This window comes from Salvelinus fontinalis, chromosome 15, assembly GCF_029448725.1.
Source record: "Salvelinus fontinalis isolate EN_2023a chromosome 15, ASM2944872v1, whole genome shotgun sequence".
NCBI lineage: Eukaryota > Metazoa > Chordata > Actinopteri > Salmoniformes > Salmonidae > Salvelinus > Salvelinus fontinalis.
The window spans coordinates 43,967,133-43,984,443 of record NC_074679.1 but is presented as its reverse complement, the minus strand read 5'-3'; the positions used below and the strand labels follow the sequence as shown (position 1 = coordinate 43,984,443).

The 17,311-nt window shown below is 41.0% G+C and overlaps 1 protein-coding gene across 3 annotated transcripts in view; it reads right to left on the bottom strand.

Annotated features, from left to right (window-relative positions):
* The window catches only part of setd3 (SET domain containing 3, actin histidine methyltransferase), a 66,411-nt gene that overhangs the window by 47,810 nt on the left and 1,290 nt on the right, over positions 1-17,311 (bottom strand). For all 3 annotated transcript variants that reach the window (XM_055863943.1, XM_055863941.1, XM_055863942.1), the window contains exons 2-4: positions 4,996-5,128; positions 4,695-4,787; positions 2,329-2,477 (exon numbers count right to left, since the gene is read on the bottom strand). In XM_055863943.1, the coding sequence (XP_055719918.1) occupies positions 2,329-2,477; positions 4,695-4,787; positions 4,996-5,098 (345 nt within the window). In that variant the 5' untranslated portion in view covers positions 5,099-5,128. The remainder of the gene's footprint in view (positions 1-2,328; positions 2,478-4,694; positions 4,788-4,995; positions 5,129-17,311) is intronic.

Here is a 17,311-nt window from a genome sequence, read left to right as displayed (position 1 = left end):
ATTTGAATAATATTATTCATTGTACACTTAGTAAAAAATCATTCAAGAGTGTTAGCTACGTCATTGAGTAAACTCCCACCAACTCACAGAGAGAAAAGGGAAGAGAAAGGTCAGAGCCCTGTAGTGTTGCACAGCATACTGAAACTTCAGGTCTTTTTCGATACCCCCAAAAGAAAGTTAGGTGCTAGAATTTTTGCTACGTTCAGTACTTCTTTCAAATGTATCTCACTTAATTGAGAAGACCAAGTCTGTCTATCAGCGCCGCTGTTTTATAGCACGAAGAGCAAAGTGCCTGCTCCATTCATTCCTTGCTGAAGCCGTCTGGGCCATAACCTCCCCACTCATGCTGCACAGAAATTAACACACTTAAATAATGCAACACGGCATATAGAATGTTGAAAATGTTCATTACTGTTCGCAAAACAATGTCGATACAAGCTAGAACACTTTTACAATGCAAGATGATACTGGTATTTTCCAGCTTTAATTGTAGGCTAACTCCCTTACAGCTGAAGCAAGGTCAATTCACTATCCTAGTACCATAAGGCAAAATATGTGGATTTCAAAAGCTGATTGTCACCAAAAACGTTATAAATTCACTTCGTCACCCTCGCCACAAAAAAACTCATTACCTTCATCTCCCTCGCCTCCTGTCTGGTTCCCACATTCTGCCTCATGAAGTCAATACTTCATCTATGCAAACGTTGTGGATGAGTACAATAAAATAATGTTCTCTTAGCAGTTGCTAATAAAATAATAAAGTCCTAAATGGAAAGGACTCATCTGTAGCCCCGTGAAATTAGCATATTATATTTTGTTTTAACCCTTATTTTCCCAGGTAAGTTGACTGAGAACACATTCTCATTTACAGCAACGACCCGGGGAATAGTTACAGGGGAGAGGACGGGAGAAATTAATGAGCCAATTGGAAGCTGGGGATGATTAGGTGGCCACGACGGTATGAGGGCCAAATTAGGAATTTAGCCAGGACACCGGGGTTAACATCCCTACTCTTACAATTAAGTGTCATGGGATCTTTAGCACTGAGAGCCAGGCGTTTAACGTCCCATCCGAAAGACAGCACCTTACACAGGGCAGTGTCCCCAATCACTACCCTGAGGCATTGGGATATCATTTTTGGGGGACCAGAGGAAAGAGTACCTCCTACTGGCGCTATAACACCACTTCCAGCAGCATCTGTTCTCCCATCCAGGGACCGAACAGGACCAACCCTGCTTAGCTTCAGAGGAAAGACAGTAGTTGTATGCTGATGGCCAATAACTCAAATGCATGCATTGCACACACTCCTATTGAATAATATGCATTCGCCTGTACTGTGATTTACGCAGTTTATCAATAGAGATATACCTTTAAAATAAATTTTAAACCTTTGTTGTTTTGTAGCTAGGTTGGTTAAGGGAAAGGGGAATACCTAGTCAATTGTACAACTGAATGGATTCAACTGAAATGTGTCTTCCGCATTTAACCCAACCCCTCTGAATCAAAGGTGCGGGGAGCTGCCTTAATCTATGTCTTCGGTGAACAGTGGGTTAACTGCCTTGCTCAGGGGCAGAACGACAGATTTGTACCTTGTCAGCTCCGGGATTAGATCCAGCAACCTTTCGGTTACTGGACCAATGCTCTAACCACTAGGCTACCGGTTAAAACAAAGTCAAAGTGATTGCATAACTGATTATTTAATGCATAGATGGCTGTCTCAAATTTTTTACATCAAAATGTTCAAATGTAATGATATTGAACTCAAAGGATGCTCAAAGATTTAACAGAGCAGTAGTTACGTTTATCTGTCTGGATCAAGAGCCTTTCTGTGACTTTGGCTAATACGTCTTTCTTTGTTGTTATGGTATCATTTTGGTATGGAGTATCTTGATACTAAACCTGGTATCGGTATCAAAGTCATAATTCCGTTATCGTGACAGCAACAGAGCCCTGGGCTTCATACAAACAGCTCGGCCTGTTCGATCGATCAGACCTAAACGGCAGCCCTTTTAGAACATCAATAATGAGGGCTGATTGGTGGGTCATTATGAGAAGAACACCAATAAGAGAGAGTTAAGCCTTGTTTCCTCTGTTGAAATATAATCAAGGAGCTGATCAATCTAGATGACCTGAGGCTTCCTCCATAGACTAAGGCCTTTCTCGCCCTTAAAAATACCTTGGAGCAATCAGTTGAACTTGTACAATAAGAAACTCTTGTTTCCATTGCAAAACGTTTTGCTACGATGTGCACTACTGAATACGACTCAAGTGATGTCACCCTGACAACTGTTGCCATGGACACCGGCCGGTCCGGTTGTAGCGGCCCACCTTGATGTCCTTGGTTGCCCTGAGGCCGAAGCCCTCGCCAGCAAAGTTGGCGATCTCAAAACCCTCGCAGGACGCTCCACTCTCCTGAGCCCACGCCATCAGCTTCGGGAAGAACTCCTCTCTGCTGCCCTCGAATATCACTGAGATACCTGGGAAAGAGACGGAGAAACACACACACACAGTTATGATCAAACTCAGAGTTCTTCCTATTTAATCTATATAGGCCATGGCTCAAATCCAGCTGTGTGTGTGTGCGTGTAGTAATCGTAGATTTATTACATTGTGTGTTTCCAGGGTTTCCATTAGGAAAATGTGGCGCCGGACAACGTGACAGGGAAGATTTTAATTTACCGGTCATTTGAGAAATTTACCAGACTCATATACATTGGGTGCATAACACATTATGGCATCCATCCACAGAGCTTAGAATGACAGAAATCCGATTTACATTATGGTAATGCAGCTTAACTTCTTTGGGAAAGGGGGCGGTATTTTGACGTCCGGATGAAAAGTGCGCCCAAAGTAAACTGCCCGCTACTCAGGCCCAGAAGCTAGGATATGCATATAATTGGTAGATTTGAATAGAAAACTCTTACGTTTCTAAAACTGTGTAAATAATGTCTGTGAGCCACAAATGTGCATGTGTCAGCATATGGTCTCACAAGGGGTCTGAGGATCTCATCTCGGTACCTAATGGCAGTCAGGCTACCTCTGGCGAGCACATGGAGGGCTGTGCGGCCCCACAAAGAAATGCCACCACACACCATGACTGACCCACCGCCAAACCGGTCATGCTGGAGGATGTTGCAGGCAGCAGAACATTCTCCACGGCGTCTCCAGACTCTGTCACGTCTGTCACATGTGCGCATGTGCTCAGTGTGAACCTGCTTTCATCTGTGAAGAGCACAGGGCGCCAGTGGCGAATTTGCCAATCTTGGTGTTCTCTGGCAAATGCCAAACGTCCTGCACGGTGCTGGGCTGTAAGCACAACCCCCATCTGTGGACGTCGGCCCTCATACCACCCTCATGGAGTCTGTTTCTGACCGTTTGAGCAGACACATGCACATTTTTGGCCTGCTGGAGGTCATTTTGCAGGGCTCTGGCAGTGCACCTCCTTGCACAAAGGCGGAGGTAGCGGTCCTGCTGCTGGGTTGTTGCCCTCCTACGGCCTCCTCCACGTCCCCTGATGCACTGGCCTGTCTCCTGGTAACGCCTCCATGCTCTGGACACTACGCTGACAGACACAGCAAACCTTTTTGCCACAGCTCGCATTGATGTGCCATCCTGGATGAACTGCACTACCTGAGCCACTTGTGTGGGTTGTAGACTCCGTCTCATGCTACCACTAGAGTGAGAGCACCGCCAGCATTCAAAAGTGACCAAAACATCAGCCAAGAAGCATAGGAACTGAGAAGTGGTCTGTGGTCACCACCTGCAGAATCACTCCTTTTTTGGGGGTGTCTTGCTAATTGCCTATAATTTCCACCTTTTGTCTATTCCATTTGCACAACAGCATGTGAAATGTATTGTCAATCGGTGTTGCTTCCTAAGTGGACAGTTTGATTTCACAGAAGTGTGATTGACTTGGAGTTACATTGTGTTGTTTAAGTGTTCCCTTTATTTTTTTGAGCAGTGTATATTAAAACTGCAGTTCCTCCCAGCAAGCTATTTTAAAAATCTTTCCAACAATTTCAATAAGATAATCACCCATCCTTCACCCAGCATGAAAGGGCAATGGAAGTTATAGGCCTACTGCTGCATTAGCCTATAAGTTCCATGCGCTCATTTCTTTAGCCGCCAATGGATCATGATGTATCAATATGGCAGAGGCTGGTGATCTCGCATTAGTTGACTTTTACCTTTTAGATGTATAATTTTTATTTCGATTTTTATGCTTAACCACAATGATTTTGATAAATAAAAATGTTATTGAATTGAAACTATTCAACTAAAATGCACATATGAAAATCATAACTTGACCGCAGAACGGTAGAAATGGTAAAATAAATTGTTAAACTCACACGCCGCCTATGAAGTCTTAAAATACTTGCCTCATATGAAATGTAAAAAAAATCAAGTTTGAAACAATGAAGCGCTGACAGCCTTTAGCCTACACATGAATGGGAGGTACGCTTCAATTACTAGTTAAGAAAAAATATATACATTTTTTTAATCATACACCAAAACTAATTTTAACACTCGATTGTGTTGTTTGGAATTGTTGTGCAAAGGATTGTGCTTCTAAAAGCCCATGTTTACCTCCAGCAGCAGCTGAGGAGCTTCAGGGGAAATCACGCTTTTCATTTTTTGGGGGCCAAAAGCCGGTGATTGCCGGCGAAAGGAAACCCGCGTGTGTTCAAGCATACCTTTCTGTTTCTTCCTGATCTTCTCTACCAAGCCTCGTATCTGGACGTACTCCTCCCACTCTTTCCCTGGAGAAGGTGCAGCACTGCTGCATTCTAACGGGACATACATGGGGGAAACATCACATCATAAGTAACATAAGGCAATCACATTGGGGAAACAGGCCCTGACACTGATCAAGCCTAAGAACATTCCATGGACACAGAATCTCAATTGAAAATGCTTCTTAGTCTTATGGGCCCCTTGTCAAAAGTAGTACACTATATAGGGTATAGGTTGCAGGGTGCCAGCCCGGCTACGTACTCTGTAGGAGCTCCGATATGAGGTTTATCATCTCTCTGGGGGAGACCACAGCCATGGCGCCTGTCCCCGACTTCTGAGTCTTCACTCGACTCTTCTTTCCCATGATGCAGCTGGACAGAGAGCAGGATAGGGACTGGGTTGAGAGAGACAGACAGCACAAAGTCATTCACTCAACTAAAGCATAATCTTGGGAGAGAAGAAACATTACAAAAATCACTCATCTCTGTTAACCCTGAAGTAAAATCTTGTGTAATTTGGTCAGCTGCGCGATTCACTCCGGTGTTCATACATGTTAGAAACTGAAAGTCGTCACCCTCACAAAAGGAAACGCTTAGCCAAAGCCCATCCTTCCCCACCTGCCACCCCTTCCGGACCGTGTGGGCGCACTACAGGCAAAGTTTAGGCACCGCCTTCACCCAATCCTGACACGTCCAGATAACCAGTGACAAAAATGTATGCAAAAAATAAACTGGATTTTCGGATCTCGCAAATCCCATTTCTCTCTCGGTCTACAAGCGGTGTCTGCCCACGGGAGATTACAAAATCACATTGCTTAATCAAATACATTTTTTAGTCCATGGTCGTATTCACTAGTCGCCACTAAACAGAAGAAAAAAATAATTGAAACCAGGAGGGAAAGACTACCTAAACATGTCCAATGAGAAATGTGCTTTCCCATAGGGCTGATATGGTTGAAGTGATTTTAATGGTGTTTAAATAGACCTACATTCATTTTGATGAACTTCATTTTCATGTCGATAAGCTTCACCTAATAGCAGGAGTGTTTCCTAATGATTATAAACTGTGTGGTTCCTGCCCTGAATGCTGACAGCCGTGGTAACGGATATGACAAAACATGTATTTTTACTGCTCTAATTATGTTGGTAACCAGTTTATAAAAGCAATAAGGCACCTCGGGGGTTTGTGGTATATGGCCAATATACCACTGCTAAGGGCTGTGTCCAGGCAATCCGCGATACGTCATGCCTAAGAACAGCCCTTAGCCGTGGTATATTGGCCACATACCACACCCCCTCGTGCCTTATTGCTTAATTATAACCAATTGTTCCGCTAACTTGGTTTGTCTATTAAACGGTCTACATCTCCTAATCTTTAAAAAAAAAAGTTTAATTGAATATCCGAAACATACAATATACTTGCAGTGAAGCCGCTCAACAACTACATCACACCAGTCATCCAACAGACTCCCATTCAGAGCGACACACAGAAGCATCCAGGGTCAATGCCCTGCTCAATGGCACGTTGACAGATCTCCCACCTGGCCAAAAAACATGAACCCGAACCCTCCCAAGATCCCCCCCCACAGTTCCCCATTAGCTGTCCCTCAACCATTCGAGACCCCTCCCAAAGTCTCCCCCAAGAACAAAAAATACAATTAGTTCCAATCCCCACCCCCAAGAACCCACCAATGCACCAACAAAATGAACTAAAGAGAAGAGAAAAAAGAAAACAACAATGGCAAAAAAACAAAAAAAACAAAGAACATCAAGGACAACTGAAATCATAACAGCAATGCCAACTGTATATGTTTGTGTGCATGTCTGGCACTATTACATGTATGTGTGTGTTCTTGTATGTGTTTATTTGAATGAGTGTGTGTATATGCATGTGTACAAACACCTGCACGGAATCAGCCTCAGGCAAACCGGAATTAGCTGTAAAAAATACTGCCCCTTCGTGTCATTCAAACGTACTTTCAATTATGTTTTACTTTTATCTTTGACAATCATTCTTTCTCCCACACAGCAACTCCACTACAATTCCACATCCCAACCCTCAGCTTCCCTCAACTCATCCCACCTATCTCTGCTGGCCACCCTCTTCGGATTTCTACGCAACATATATATATATCTTTCAACTATAATGTGATGTGTAACGTACAATTTCAATCTACCTAATCGAATAGAATCCACAGATTGCGAGTTGAAGATGAATAATTTTACTAAGAGTATTAGTATATTAGTAATTGACTGACGCAGTCTTTAAAAAAATATATAATAATAATAATATTTAACTAGGCAATTCAGTTAACAACAAATTATTATTTACAATGACGGCCTACCGGGGAACAGTGGGTTAACTGCCTTGAACAAGGGCAGAACGACAGATTATTACCTTGTCTGCTCTGGGATTCGATCTAGCAACCTTCCAGTTACTAGTCCAATGCTCTAACCACTACTCTACCTGCCACCCCAGTCTCTCCAGATCTCCTAACAGTACTATTTCTAGGGTCAATTTTAGATCAATGCTATGCATTTTCAGCCATTCCTGAACCTGAGAACCAAAACAGGCTACCTGAGAGCAATACCAAAATAAATAGTCTATTGATTCTGTATCCTCACAACAAAATCTGCAGAGCTTCGATGATTTTATGAACCAAATAATCAACATTTTGTTGGTGGCAAGAATTCGATACAATAATTTTAACTGAAAAGCACGTCTTGAAAGTCTTGAATCTTGCGTTGTTTTATATAATCAACTCATACACCCTGTACAATGGAATCGGTACATCAAAAATCTCAACTATTTGCAATCTGTATGGCACTGTTGTCAACATCCTGGTCCTTAAATGAAACTGGTATACTTTCCTATTTATGCAATTTTTGATCCTTTATATTGGGCAGACAAACCAGTTCCCTACCTCCTCCCGCTGCCACCTGCCTCATCCATTTTTGGGGTAACGCTGTAATCAATTGGTTGTACTCATGGATTGAGCAGATCTTCCCGTACATTTCTGATAACTCCGTGAAGGACATAACTACACCATTCCAATTTACAATACCCTTTTCAAACATCTTTCCCATAAATACAGGTATTATATCAACGAGCACATTTGAGTTCAGCCATAATATTTGTTCTATCTTATCAGGGGGATGAAATTTAAATTGTAGCCAGCACCGCATTGCTTGTTTAATTTTCAATTAATCCAAATTGAGACATGGCAATCTGCACAAAGGCAAAAAGGCCATTTTTAAACAATGGATGAGCTTTTCTTAGTAGTCTACTTGAGAACCATTCAGGGTTAAAATAACACTTTTGAAAAAGTGAAGCTTTTAGAGGTTTAGTGATTTTATATTTAATCATCTCAACCCACCCAATTCATCTTCATTATATAGATAGGCCCGATTTATTTTGTGTGGTTTAGTGTCCCAGATAAAGCAAAATATTTTTTGCTCATATGATTTGAAAAAACGAATCATCAGGAGTAGGCAGCGCCATAAGTGAGTAAACTGAGATATGACTAAGGAGTTAATCAGGGCCATTTTTCCATAAATACAGGTATTTACCTCGCCGTGGTTGCAGGATCTTGTCTATTTTTACAAGTTCTCTTCTGAAATTTATTGTGGAGAGCATATTTATTTATTTTGTGACATGAATACCAAGTATGTCTACTTCACAAGCAGCCCATTTTATAGGTAAACTGCAGGGTAATGTAAAAGTTGTATTTTTTAAAGATCCAATATGTAATATTGTACACTTATCATAATTAGGTTTTAGTCCAGAGAGTACAGAAAAGTTATCTAGATCTTCAATGAGACATTGCAGGGATCTAGCTTGCGGACTTAATATAAAACTTGAGTCATCGGCATACATGGACACCTTCGTTTTTAAGCCTTGGATTTCTAATCCTCTAATGTTGTTATTGGATCTGATTTTAATAGGTAGCATTTCGATGACCATAACGAATAGATATGGTGACAACGGACACCCTTGTTTAACTCCTCTCGACAATTCAAAACTCTGAGAAGTAGCCGTTATTTACTATTTTACACCTGGGGTTGCTATACATTATTTTTACCCATTTTATAAGAAAAACACCAAAATAGAAAAACAATCCAGGCATTTCTAAATAAAATCCCGTCTTACTTTATAAAATCCGCTAGAAATACCAGGCCTAGCTTCTTAGATGTTTCATGATGTTCTATTATTTCTAGTAGTTGTCGTATATTATCTCCAATGTATCGTCCATGTAAAAAAAAAAATGTCTGATCAGGATGAACGATACCTGGTAAAAACGCTTTTAATTCCGAGTGCTATGCATTTTGCTAGTATTTTTGCATCACAACATTGAAGTGTAAGGGGCCTCCAGTTTTTTAGATAGACTGGATCTTTATATTTGCCATATGGGTCTTGTTTTAATAATGGAGAAATCAGACGTTCCTGCCGAGTACCTGACAGACTAGTATTTCTATAGTAGTTAAAACAATATAAAAATTGAGGTTTTAGTATATCAAAAAAGGCTTGATATACCTCTACCGGTATGCCATCAAGCCCTGGGGTTTTTCCAGACTGAAAGGATTTAATAGCCTCAAAAAGTACTTTCTCTGTAATTTTGCCTTCGCACTGATCTCTCTGTACATTTGTTAATTTTCCATTTTATATATTACTTGGAAGACATTCCTTAGCGTAATCGTCATTCAGTGGGAGAGGATGAGACGGAAAAGAGAACATCTGCCTAAAACATTTAGCTTCCTCTTTTAAAATATCCTTCAGAGAATCATAGATGACTCCGTCTTCAGTAACGAGTTTCTACAAAATCTTTTTGTTAGCGTTCCTGTATTGGAGATTAAGAATGTGAATTTTTCTCCATATTCTATCCATTTTGCTTTATTTTTGTAATAGATTACATTAGATCATTCTTGAATAAGTTCCAAGTTCTTTTTGTTTTTCCTCTAACTTATTTTTTATCTCTGTAGTATCGTTTTTATTGCCATCTACCTGTACTATTAGTTCATGTATTTCCCTTATTAGTCTTGTCTCTAGCCAGAAACTGCTTTTTATTATTATTGATGAATATTGAGTGACCTATGAAGGTACATTTAAAGGTATCCCAAACAATAAGGGGATTAGCTGAACCTATATTATACAGGAAATATTCAGTTATAAATGATTTTTTCTTAGTTAAAAATAAGTTGTCCTCCAGTAAACTTGGATTCAATTTCCAATATCCCCGGCCACGTGGAAATTCTATAAGACTAATGTGAAGGGCAATTTGACGATGATCCGATCGCATTATGTCCCCTATTAAAACTTTTTAAACCTGATGCAAGAGAGAAAGAGACAAGAAAGTAGTCAACTAGCTTGATTAAGTCTCCTCCATGTACATCTCACTAGGTCTTTGTTTTTAAGTCTCCAAAAATGCACTATTTCTAATGTGTCCATAATATTTGTGATTTCCTTAAGGTCACGGTGATTATAGTTTGTAGAGGGATTACCTTTACAGTCCATTGAGGTACTTAACACTGTGTTATAGTCTCCTACCATAATGAATTTATCATTTTTTGCCTGTAAGTTCAATAAATTGGTATAAATATTTTCGATGTACGGATCACCCCGATTTGGACCATACAGATTGAGCCAAATCTCTTTTTCATCCACTTTCATATTCAAAAAGTTCCACCTTCCTTGCGAATCATTCCTCCTTATTTGCACGTTCAGATCGACATTTTTGTTAATTAATGTCACACCTTTTGAGTTTCTTTGTCCATGACAGAAAATTATTTCACCACCCCATTCCTTTTTCCATGTAACTTCATCTAAGGGTGTAGAGTGAGTTTCCTGTAAACAGTATATGTTATATTCCTTCCTTTTAACCACGTAAAGACTGATCTTTTTTTAAATAATCTGCTAAACCATTACAATTATAACTGGCTATACTTATTTCACCCCTTACCATAACTATATACTATTCTCAGTCTAAATTGACCATAATTATTGCTTGTAAAGTTACTGCCATCAGAGGTATTATGACAGTCAAAATTAGAGCTTTCAAATGTCTGATATTTAGAATTCAAGAAATAGGTTCTAGCAATATTTGTTTTATTCCCTTGCCTGTTTTCCTGTGAGCCAATGCCACAGATGTTAGAAAATTGAGGCAAGACATTATGTGTGTAGTAAATCTGAGTAGGTTGATATGTATGATATTGGATGTGATTTAGTAAGTATGTACGATGTCTGTATAAGAGTAAGACTATAAGATGTGCTGTCCAAATAAATAATAACTCAATTTACATGGTTGAGTGTCTGTGTGTAACATGTAGTGTGTATAGCCTTGATATTCATGATGATAATTGTAATCCATATCGTGTCAGTCATAGTTGCATCATAATTACCTTTAACATAATTGAAAAACACATCCCAGAATTTCCATAGCAATGGACGTTTCACATGATCATGAAAGAGACCTTGCATTACTCTAGAGACGGCTTCACTACAAATGTATTCGGTACAATGTTTTTTGTAAACAAACTTGAAGACAAAGACAGACAAACAAGAAACATTATCAAGAAATTATAAAACAGTTCGACAGAGAGGTGAGAGAGGAAAAGAGAAAGGGTGAGAGAAGAGAGCGAGATCAGGTGTGTGTGTGTGTGTATGTATAAGTCCATGTGTAAACGAGGATGTAATTGAGTACGTGTGTGTTCATATCAACTTCATAGTGTTCAGATATTTTTACAGTTCCCATGGTTGATTTTTTTCGTACCCTGAAGTCCCGGTAGAATTTAGTACAGCCATGGTGTTATGGAACTGTCTCGGAATAGCTGTCCATCTATAAAGAGTTTGTCCACAATGAGAAAGGCACGCTTACCCTTCTCCCGCTGTTGCCTCTGTTTCCCGGATACAGTCTCTTACGACGTTCGCTTATCTATCTTGGAAATTGGTCATTGAGACCGAATTTGGTCCCTTTATGCTCCCTTCCCCTGCTTTTGATCAGGTTCTTTTGTTGGTAGTGTTCAAATTTTGCGATGATCGGTTGGGGACCCTTGGTCTTGTCGCTCCGAGCTCCAAGTCTGTGTACTCATTGGAAAGCCACCTTGTTTACAGTCTCTATAGGAAGTTTCAAGGCGGATTGCATGAATTCTCTGATCGCGCCCTCTGGATTATTGAATGTGTCCTCAGAAATCCCAGAAAAAAATTGATTTTCACGCATGCTACGACTTTGTATGTCTAGTAGCGACTCAATCATCCTGGTTTCCCAGAGTAGACAATCCATGTTGGAATCATGGATTTTAATCGTGGCTGTGAGTGCCTTGTTCTCCCAAGTCCGTTATTTTAGTCCGAATAATTAAGAAAAAAAAAATTATACAAGTGTGTCTCGTTTATGACGCAGTTCACACCAATTGCGAAATATCCGTCAATTATTTTTTCAGAACAGGTTCGATTTTAGCATATTTTCGCATGCGAAAATAAGCTGTTGACCAATAGAAATTGTTATCTGGCACACTGCCACTGACAGGACTGTGGGTTCGTTGTGTGAATTAATGAACACATCTCGCTCTGCCTGTTCTTTGCGTTTGCAATGAATCGGTGCAGCAAGGTATCAATTTAGCCAAAGTGATCACACCAGAGCTAGGCTACACGTTGCTCTCGCCAATGTAGTTATTTTATAGCCATTCAGCAAGCCAGACGATGGTTCAATTATTCTCTCCTTGAATAGGCCGAGGTCTAATAGTTTTAAATAATTGCCCGAAATAAGTTTCAAACTATATTGCTGTTCATTGTCTATACACTGAGACTGACCAGCGGAAAGCTATGATCCCTTAATGATGTCACCTGCTAAATCCACTTTAAAATCAGTGTAGATGAAGGGAAGGAGACAGTTAAAGAAGGATTTCTAAGCCTTGAGACAATTGAGGCATGTATTGTGTGTGTGCCATTCAGACGGTGAATGGGCAAGACAAAATATTTAAGTGCCTTTGAACAGGGTATGGTAATAGGTGCCAGGTTTGAGTGTCTAAAGAACTGCAAAGCTGCTGGGTTTGTCACGCTCAACATTATTCTGTGCGTATCAAGAATGTTCCATCACCCAAAGGATATCCAGCAAACTTGACACAACTGTATGAAGCATTGGAGTCAACATGGACCAGTCAACATCAACATGGGGGGGTGGGGGGGGGACTCGTTCAAGAGCTAGAAAGAGGGGAAAGAGACAAGTTGGTGGAGATGCGTGATTTGCGAGGGAACAGTGAAGAAGACAGAGAGATGTGTAAGTTAGAAATTAATATATTCATTAATGCATCATTCATATAACTTCTATATTATAGGCCTGCTAATGTGAATCTAGGTGACCACGTGTGCTATAGGAAACCCTAAAAGACAAAAATGATCCGCCAGAGTTTACCCTTATCAATAAGTGAGTGGTCGCACATATTTAGATCAAGCACTAACTCAAATAAATGGTGTCAAAATACTCACCCATTGCTTCACTAAAATTGATCGATGGCTGCTCACTAGGCCATGGCCTAAGGCTGCTCACTAGGCCATGGACTAAGGCTGCTCACTAGGCCATGGACTAAGGCTGCTCACTAGGCCATGGACTAAGGCTGCTCACTAGGCCATGGACTAAGGCTGCTCACTAGGCCATGGACAGGCTGCGCGCATGTGTTTCTATTTTCTAATGGTTGTCAATTTCATCTTCCTGCCCATCACAGCTGTCTCTATACATCCCCTTAAAACGTTCCTTATCAATCTTTAGGACAGGCTACATTGATTTAGCATTATCCTATAATGTAGACTTGTTGATATCCTACAGAAGGGACTTAAGGTAAGGCTAAGGCAAGGTTTTTCATATGTTTTGGGGGAAAGACAAATGTGATTCGCTTATCTGTCTGAGGGAGATGTGCTGCAGGCGGCTTTGATCGATGGGTCCTTTTAGGTGGGTGGGTGTGTGTGTGAATGAGTTAAACTAATTCTCTATGTCCATTCAGAAAGTTTCCTCAAATAAGCCTGTCTGGACTGCATCTCTTTAGTCAGATAGAAATAGAACTAGCAGAGTCAGCGCGTGTGCGAGGAATGACGACAGGTGCCAGTTTCGCGTTGCCTCTCTTATTAAAATGGGGCACAACTGAATGAAACGTAGCCAAGTTCCTTTCATGATTCCACCTATAGGATGCATAGCCTATATCCTAATATTTTCAGTAGCATTATATTTCCGCAGTAGTATAGGATTTCCCCATTGCAAAACGTTTTGCTACAGTGTACACTTGTGAATAAAACTCAGGCAACAGCAAACATCCGAGCCTTGATGAGCACAGACAAAAGTTAAGTTTACATGTAGTGGCCACTGAAGGCCGTGAGAAACTGCCGAATCTAAACTGGGCCAATCAGTGCCTTTAACAGAGGGAGTTGATGTTTCAGCTCCAAGGCATAGTGGGCACATTTCACATGGAAATCAAATGTGTGTAAAAGCGACAGGATATTTGTGTTAAAATTTCCTCAATATCAATCCCACATTTCCTCCCTCTACTCTTGGCAGTTCGGGGGGTGCAATAGGTAGGCATATCATATACAGTAGCTTTCTCCAAGCGAAAAAACTCACATTTATACAAAGTTAGCTTAAGCCTAATTACACTACAAACCAATGTTTTTTCAACTGTGCTTTAACACCAATTGAGAGGACAGTGTTTCACCACAACAGACTATTACAATACTAGCCTAATATCCTATAGGCCTACTGGTTGTCTTTCTGCAGGTCAACACAAGCCTTTCCTGAGAAAAAGATGAATAATCACACTAGTCTGTTATGTCATTCTGAGTAAGAATTGTCATACACTGATGAGGTCATTGTGCTAAAAATTGGGTACCAGTAGTTCTTGGCTGATAACCTTGTCTTCATGGAAGTGTGGACTAGCCTATGCAATACTTCCACCTGCCTGTTATAAGAATAATCTAGATTCTATAGGCCTAACCAATATCTGAGTGGGAGCATCCCAGAATGCTCTACTCACTGTTCAGTCTAGTAGTGAGAGAGACTGGTACAGTATCTTATGTAAAAGAATACAGGCAGAGGCATTGCCATGGTAACCTGTGGCTCTGACAGATGAACACAACAACCTCAAGCAGTCGGCAGAAACAAACATGGCGTCATACAGGGAGAGGAACTACAGTACAACGCCTGGGTTCTGGTAGTGCACTGTAAAGGACAAAGGGTGGCATTTGGGATGCAGACATTACCTCTCCAGCAAGAAACAACCAGGAGAATGAAACTTAATCTGCTGTCAAATTAAATATCACCAAGGTAGGTTTTGTCTGTAACAATACAGTGTTAGGCTGCTATGTGTTTCACACCGGCATAATGATGGCTTTAAACAGCTCGCCAGGGCGGTGTAGTGTCAACATGCAGTTAGTATTATATATCTGGACCTTAGACTATTTGCACCAGCCATTTTAGGAGTCATGTTTATCCACTGCAGCTGCCTCTCTCCCTCATGTCCAGCTTTTCTTTTTTTTCTTCTCTCTCTTCCCCTCACTCTATCCCCCTCACTCTTTCTTTGTCACCTGCTATTCTTGCAGCTACTGGTGAAAGCCAAAGAAATCAGTGACTCAACCACCAGTTCATGAGTCCAAAGCCATGTTTGGCAGTCAAGTCGAAACTCTGACCATTTTCCAACAACACATCCCCTCTGAAGGGAAATAAGTGGGCACTGAGTGTGCCTGCCTTTCACAGGCAGCAGCACCACTGTATAGCCTACATGTGCCAGTTGAAGTATGGTTGATGCTGCCACACCCTTTAGGCTAATTCCAGCTAATATTGGGGAGGGAGGAAAAATAAGAGCGAGACTGTGGGAAGGCTACTTGTTGAGGCTTTCAGCTACAGGAAGAGAGCAGTGCTGACTGTCACTTTATGGCTGCGTCCCTTCTGGCACCCAATAGTGGGCAGGGTGCCATTTGAGACGGACACTATGGCCTAGCCAAGCAGCAGGGTGCAGGGCCAGACGGACAGGGAGGACAACTTCTCACAAGGTGTGTGAGACATCCAGCGGACCTGCCATCTTCCTGTTCCTAAAGCTGAGTTCACACACACACACACACACACACACACACACACACACACACACACACACACACACACACACACAGACACACACACACACACACACACACACACACACACACACCAGGTGAGAAAACATACGCATCCTGAACCAGAATCTGTGCTTAAAAGGAGATGTTGAATATGAACATTCTCCTTTAAAGCACAGGAAGCAGCCACTCAACATGCCATTTCCCAGCTTAATAATGTCCAAATACGTTAGGTACTTACCAAAGAAAGGCGTTTCGCTGAGCAACCATCGCCATTAGTGCTGTTATGGCCGGATGTGTACTTCCAAGAAAGATCTAAATAGAAAGTTACATGCAACTGAAAAAAAATGCCTTGTCTGGAATGAATCTAAGTATTGTTTTTGACCAATTGCGCATGTGTCAAATCCACCGATTCTGCACCTCCTGTAGTATTAGTAAGGGAATTAAAATACAGTAAATAAAGAAATACAGTCACTAAAAACGTACCCTACATTGTCTACTTACATTAAATATTACTGCATTCAGTGTAGCGCCGGTGAAACAGATTGATATGACATCCATACACTGTTGTAGGTTGTAAAATCAATGACCTGCTGCTGGATCAGCCAACCGGTAAATGGGTGATTTATTGGAGGTGCAGGAGAGTTTTATTTGACACGTGCGTACTTGGTCAAAAACAATACTTAGATTCATTCCAGACAAGGCCTTTGTTCAGTTGCATGTACCTTTTTTGGAAGTACATACAGGCTATAACAGCACTAATGACGATAGTTGCTCAGCAAAACTCCATTCTTTGGTATGTAACGAACGTATTTTGACATTAAGCTTGAAAAGCTGGTCAATGGCAAGTTGAATTACTGCTTCCTGGGCTGAAAGGAGTCACCATATTAAATTCTCCTGTAAACCCATATTCTAGTGCAGCCTCATCTCTACTAGACTGGTTCTGATTGTGGTTAGATTTCAGAACACCGAAACATGTTCACACACATAATTTGACAGAATCTGAGACCTTGACCTAGATTTAACATGTTGAATCTTTCAAATCTGAGTTTAAGTCAAAGTGACAACAGTGGTTGGAAGAGTAAAAACAGAGAATCCTTCCAAAAGCATTCAGGGGGTGACGAACTGAGAAACTAGGATTAGAAATAAAAAAAGTGAAAAATATGAAAATGTCTGAAGGAATCACTTCTGTGATACAGCTAAAACATGACTGTTACTGTTTTGGAATTCAGACAGCTCAGATCACAGTCAAACAGTATTAGGCTAAACACCAACCCTCTTCTTCCACTCCGATGGACAAATTGACACCCTTTCAGTGGTTTTGGCCACTAGCATGCCATTGGCATAGTTCACCTGCCCTCGCACTGTTAAAAAGGCTGCCAAGAATCCTCCACCAACACAATCGAGTATGCACCCATAGACAAACCCATAGACAACTGATTACTCCCCAGACCAAATGAAGCATCAATGAGCCAAAGTTTCAAACCCTTAC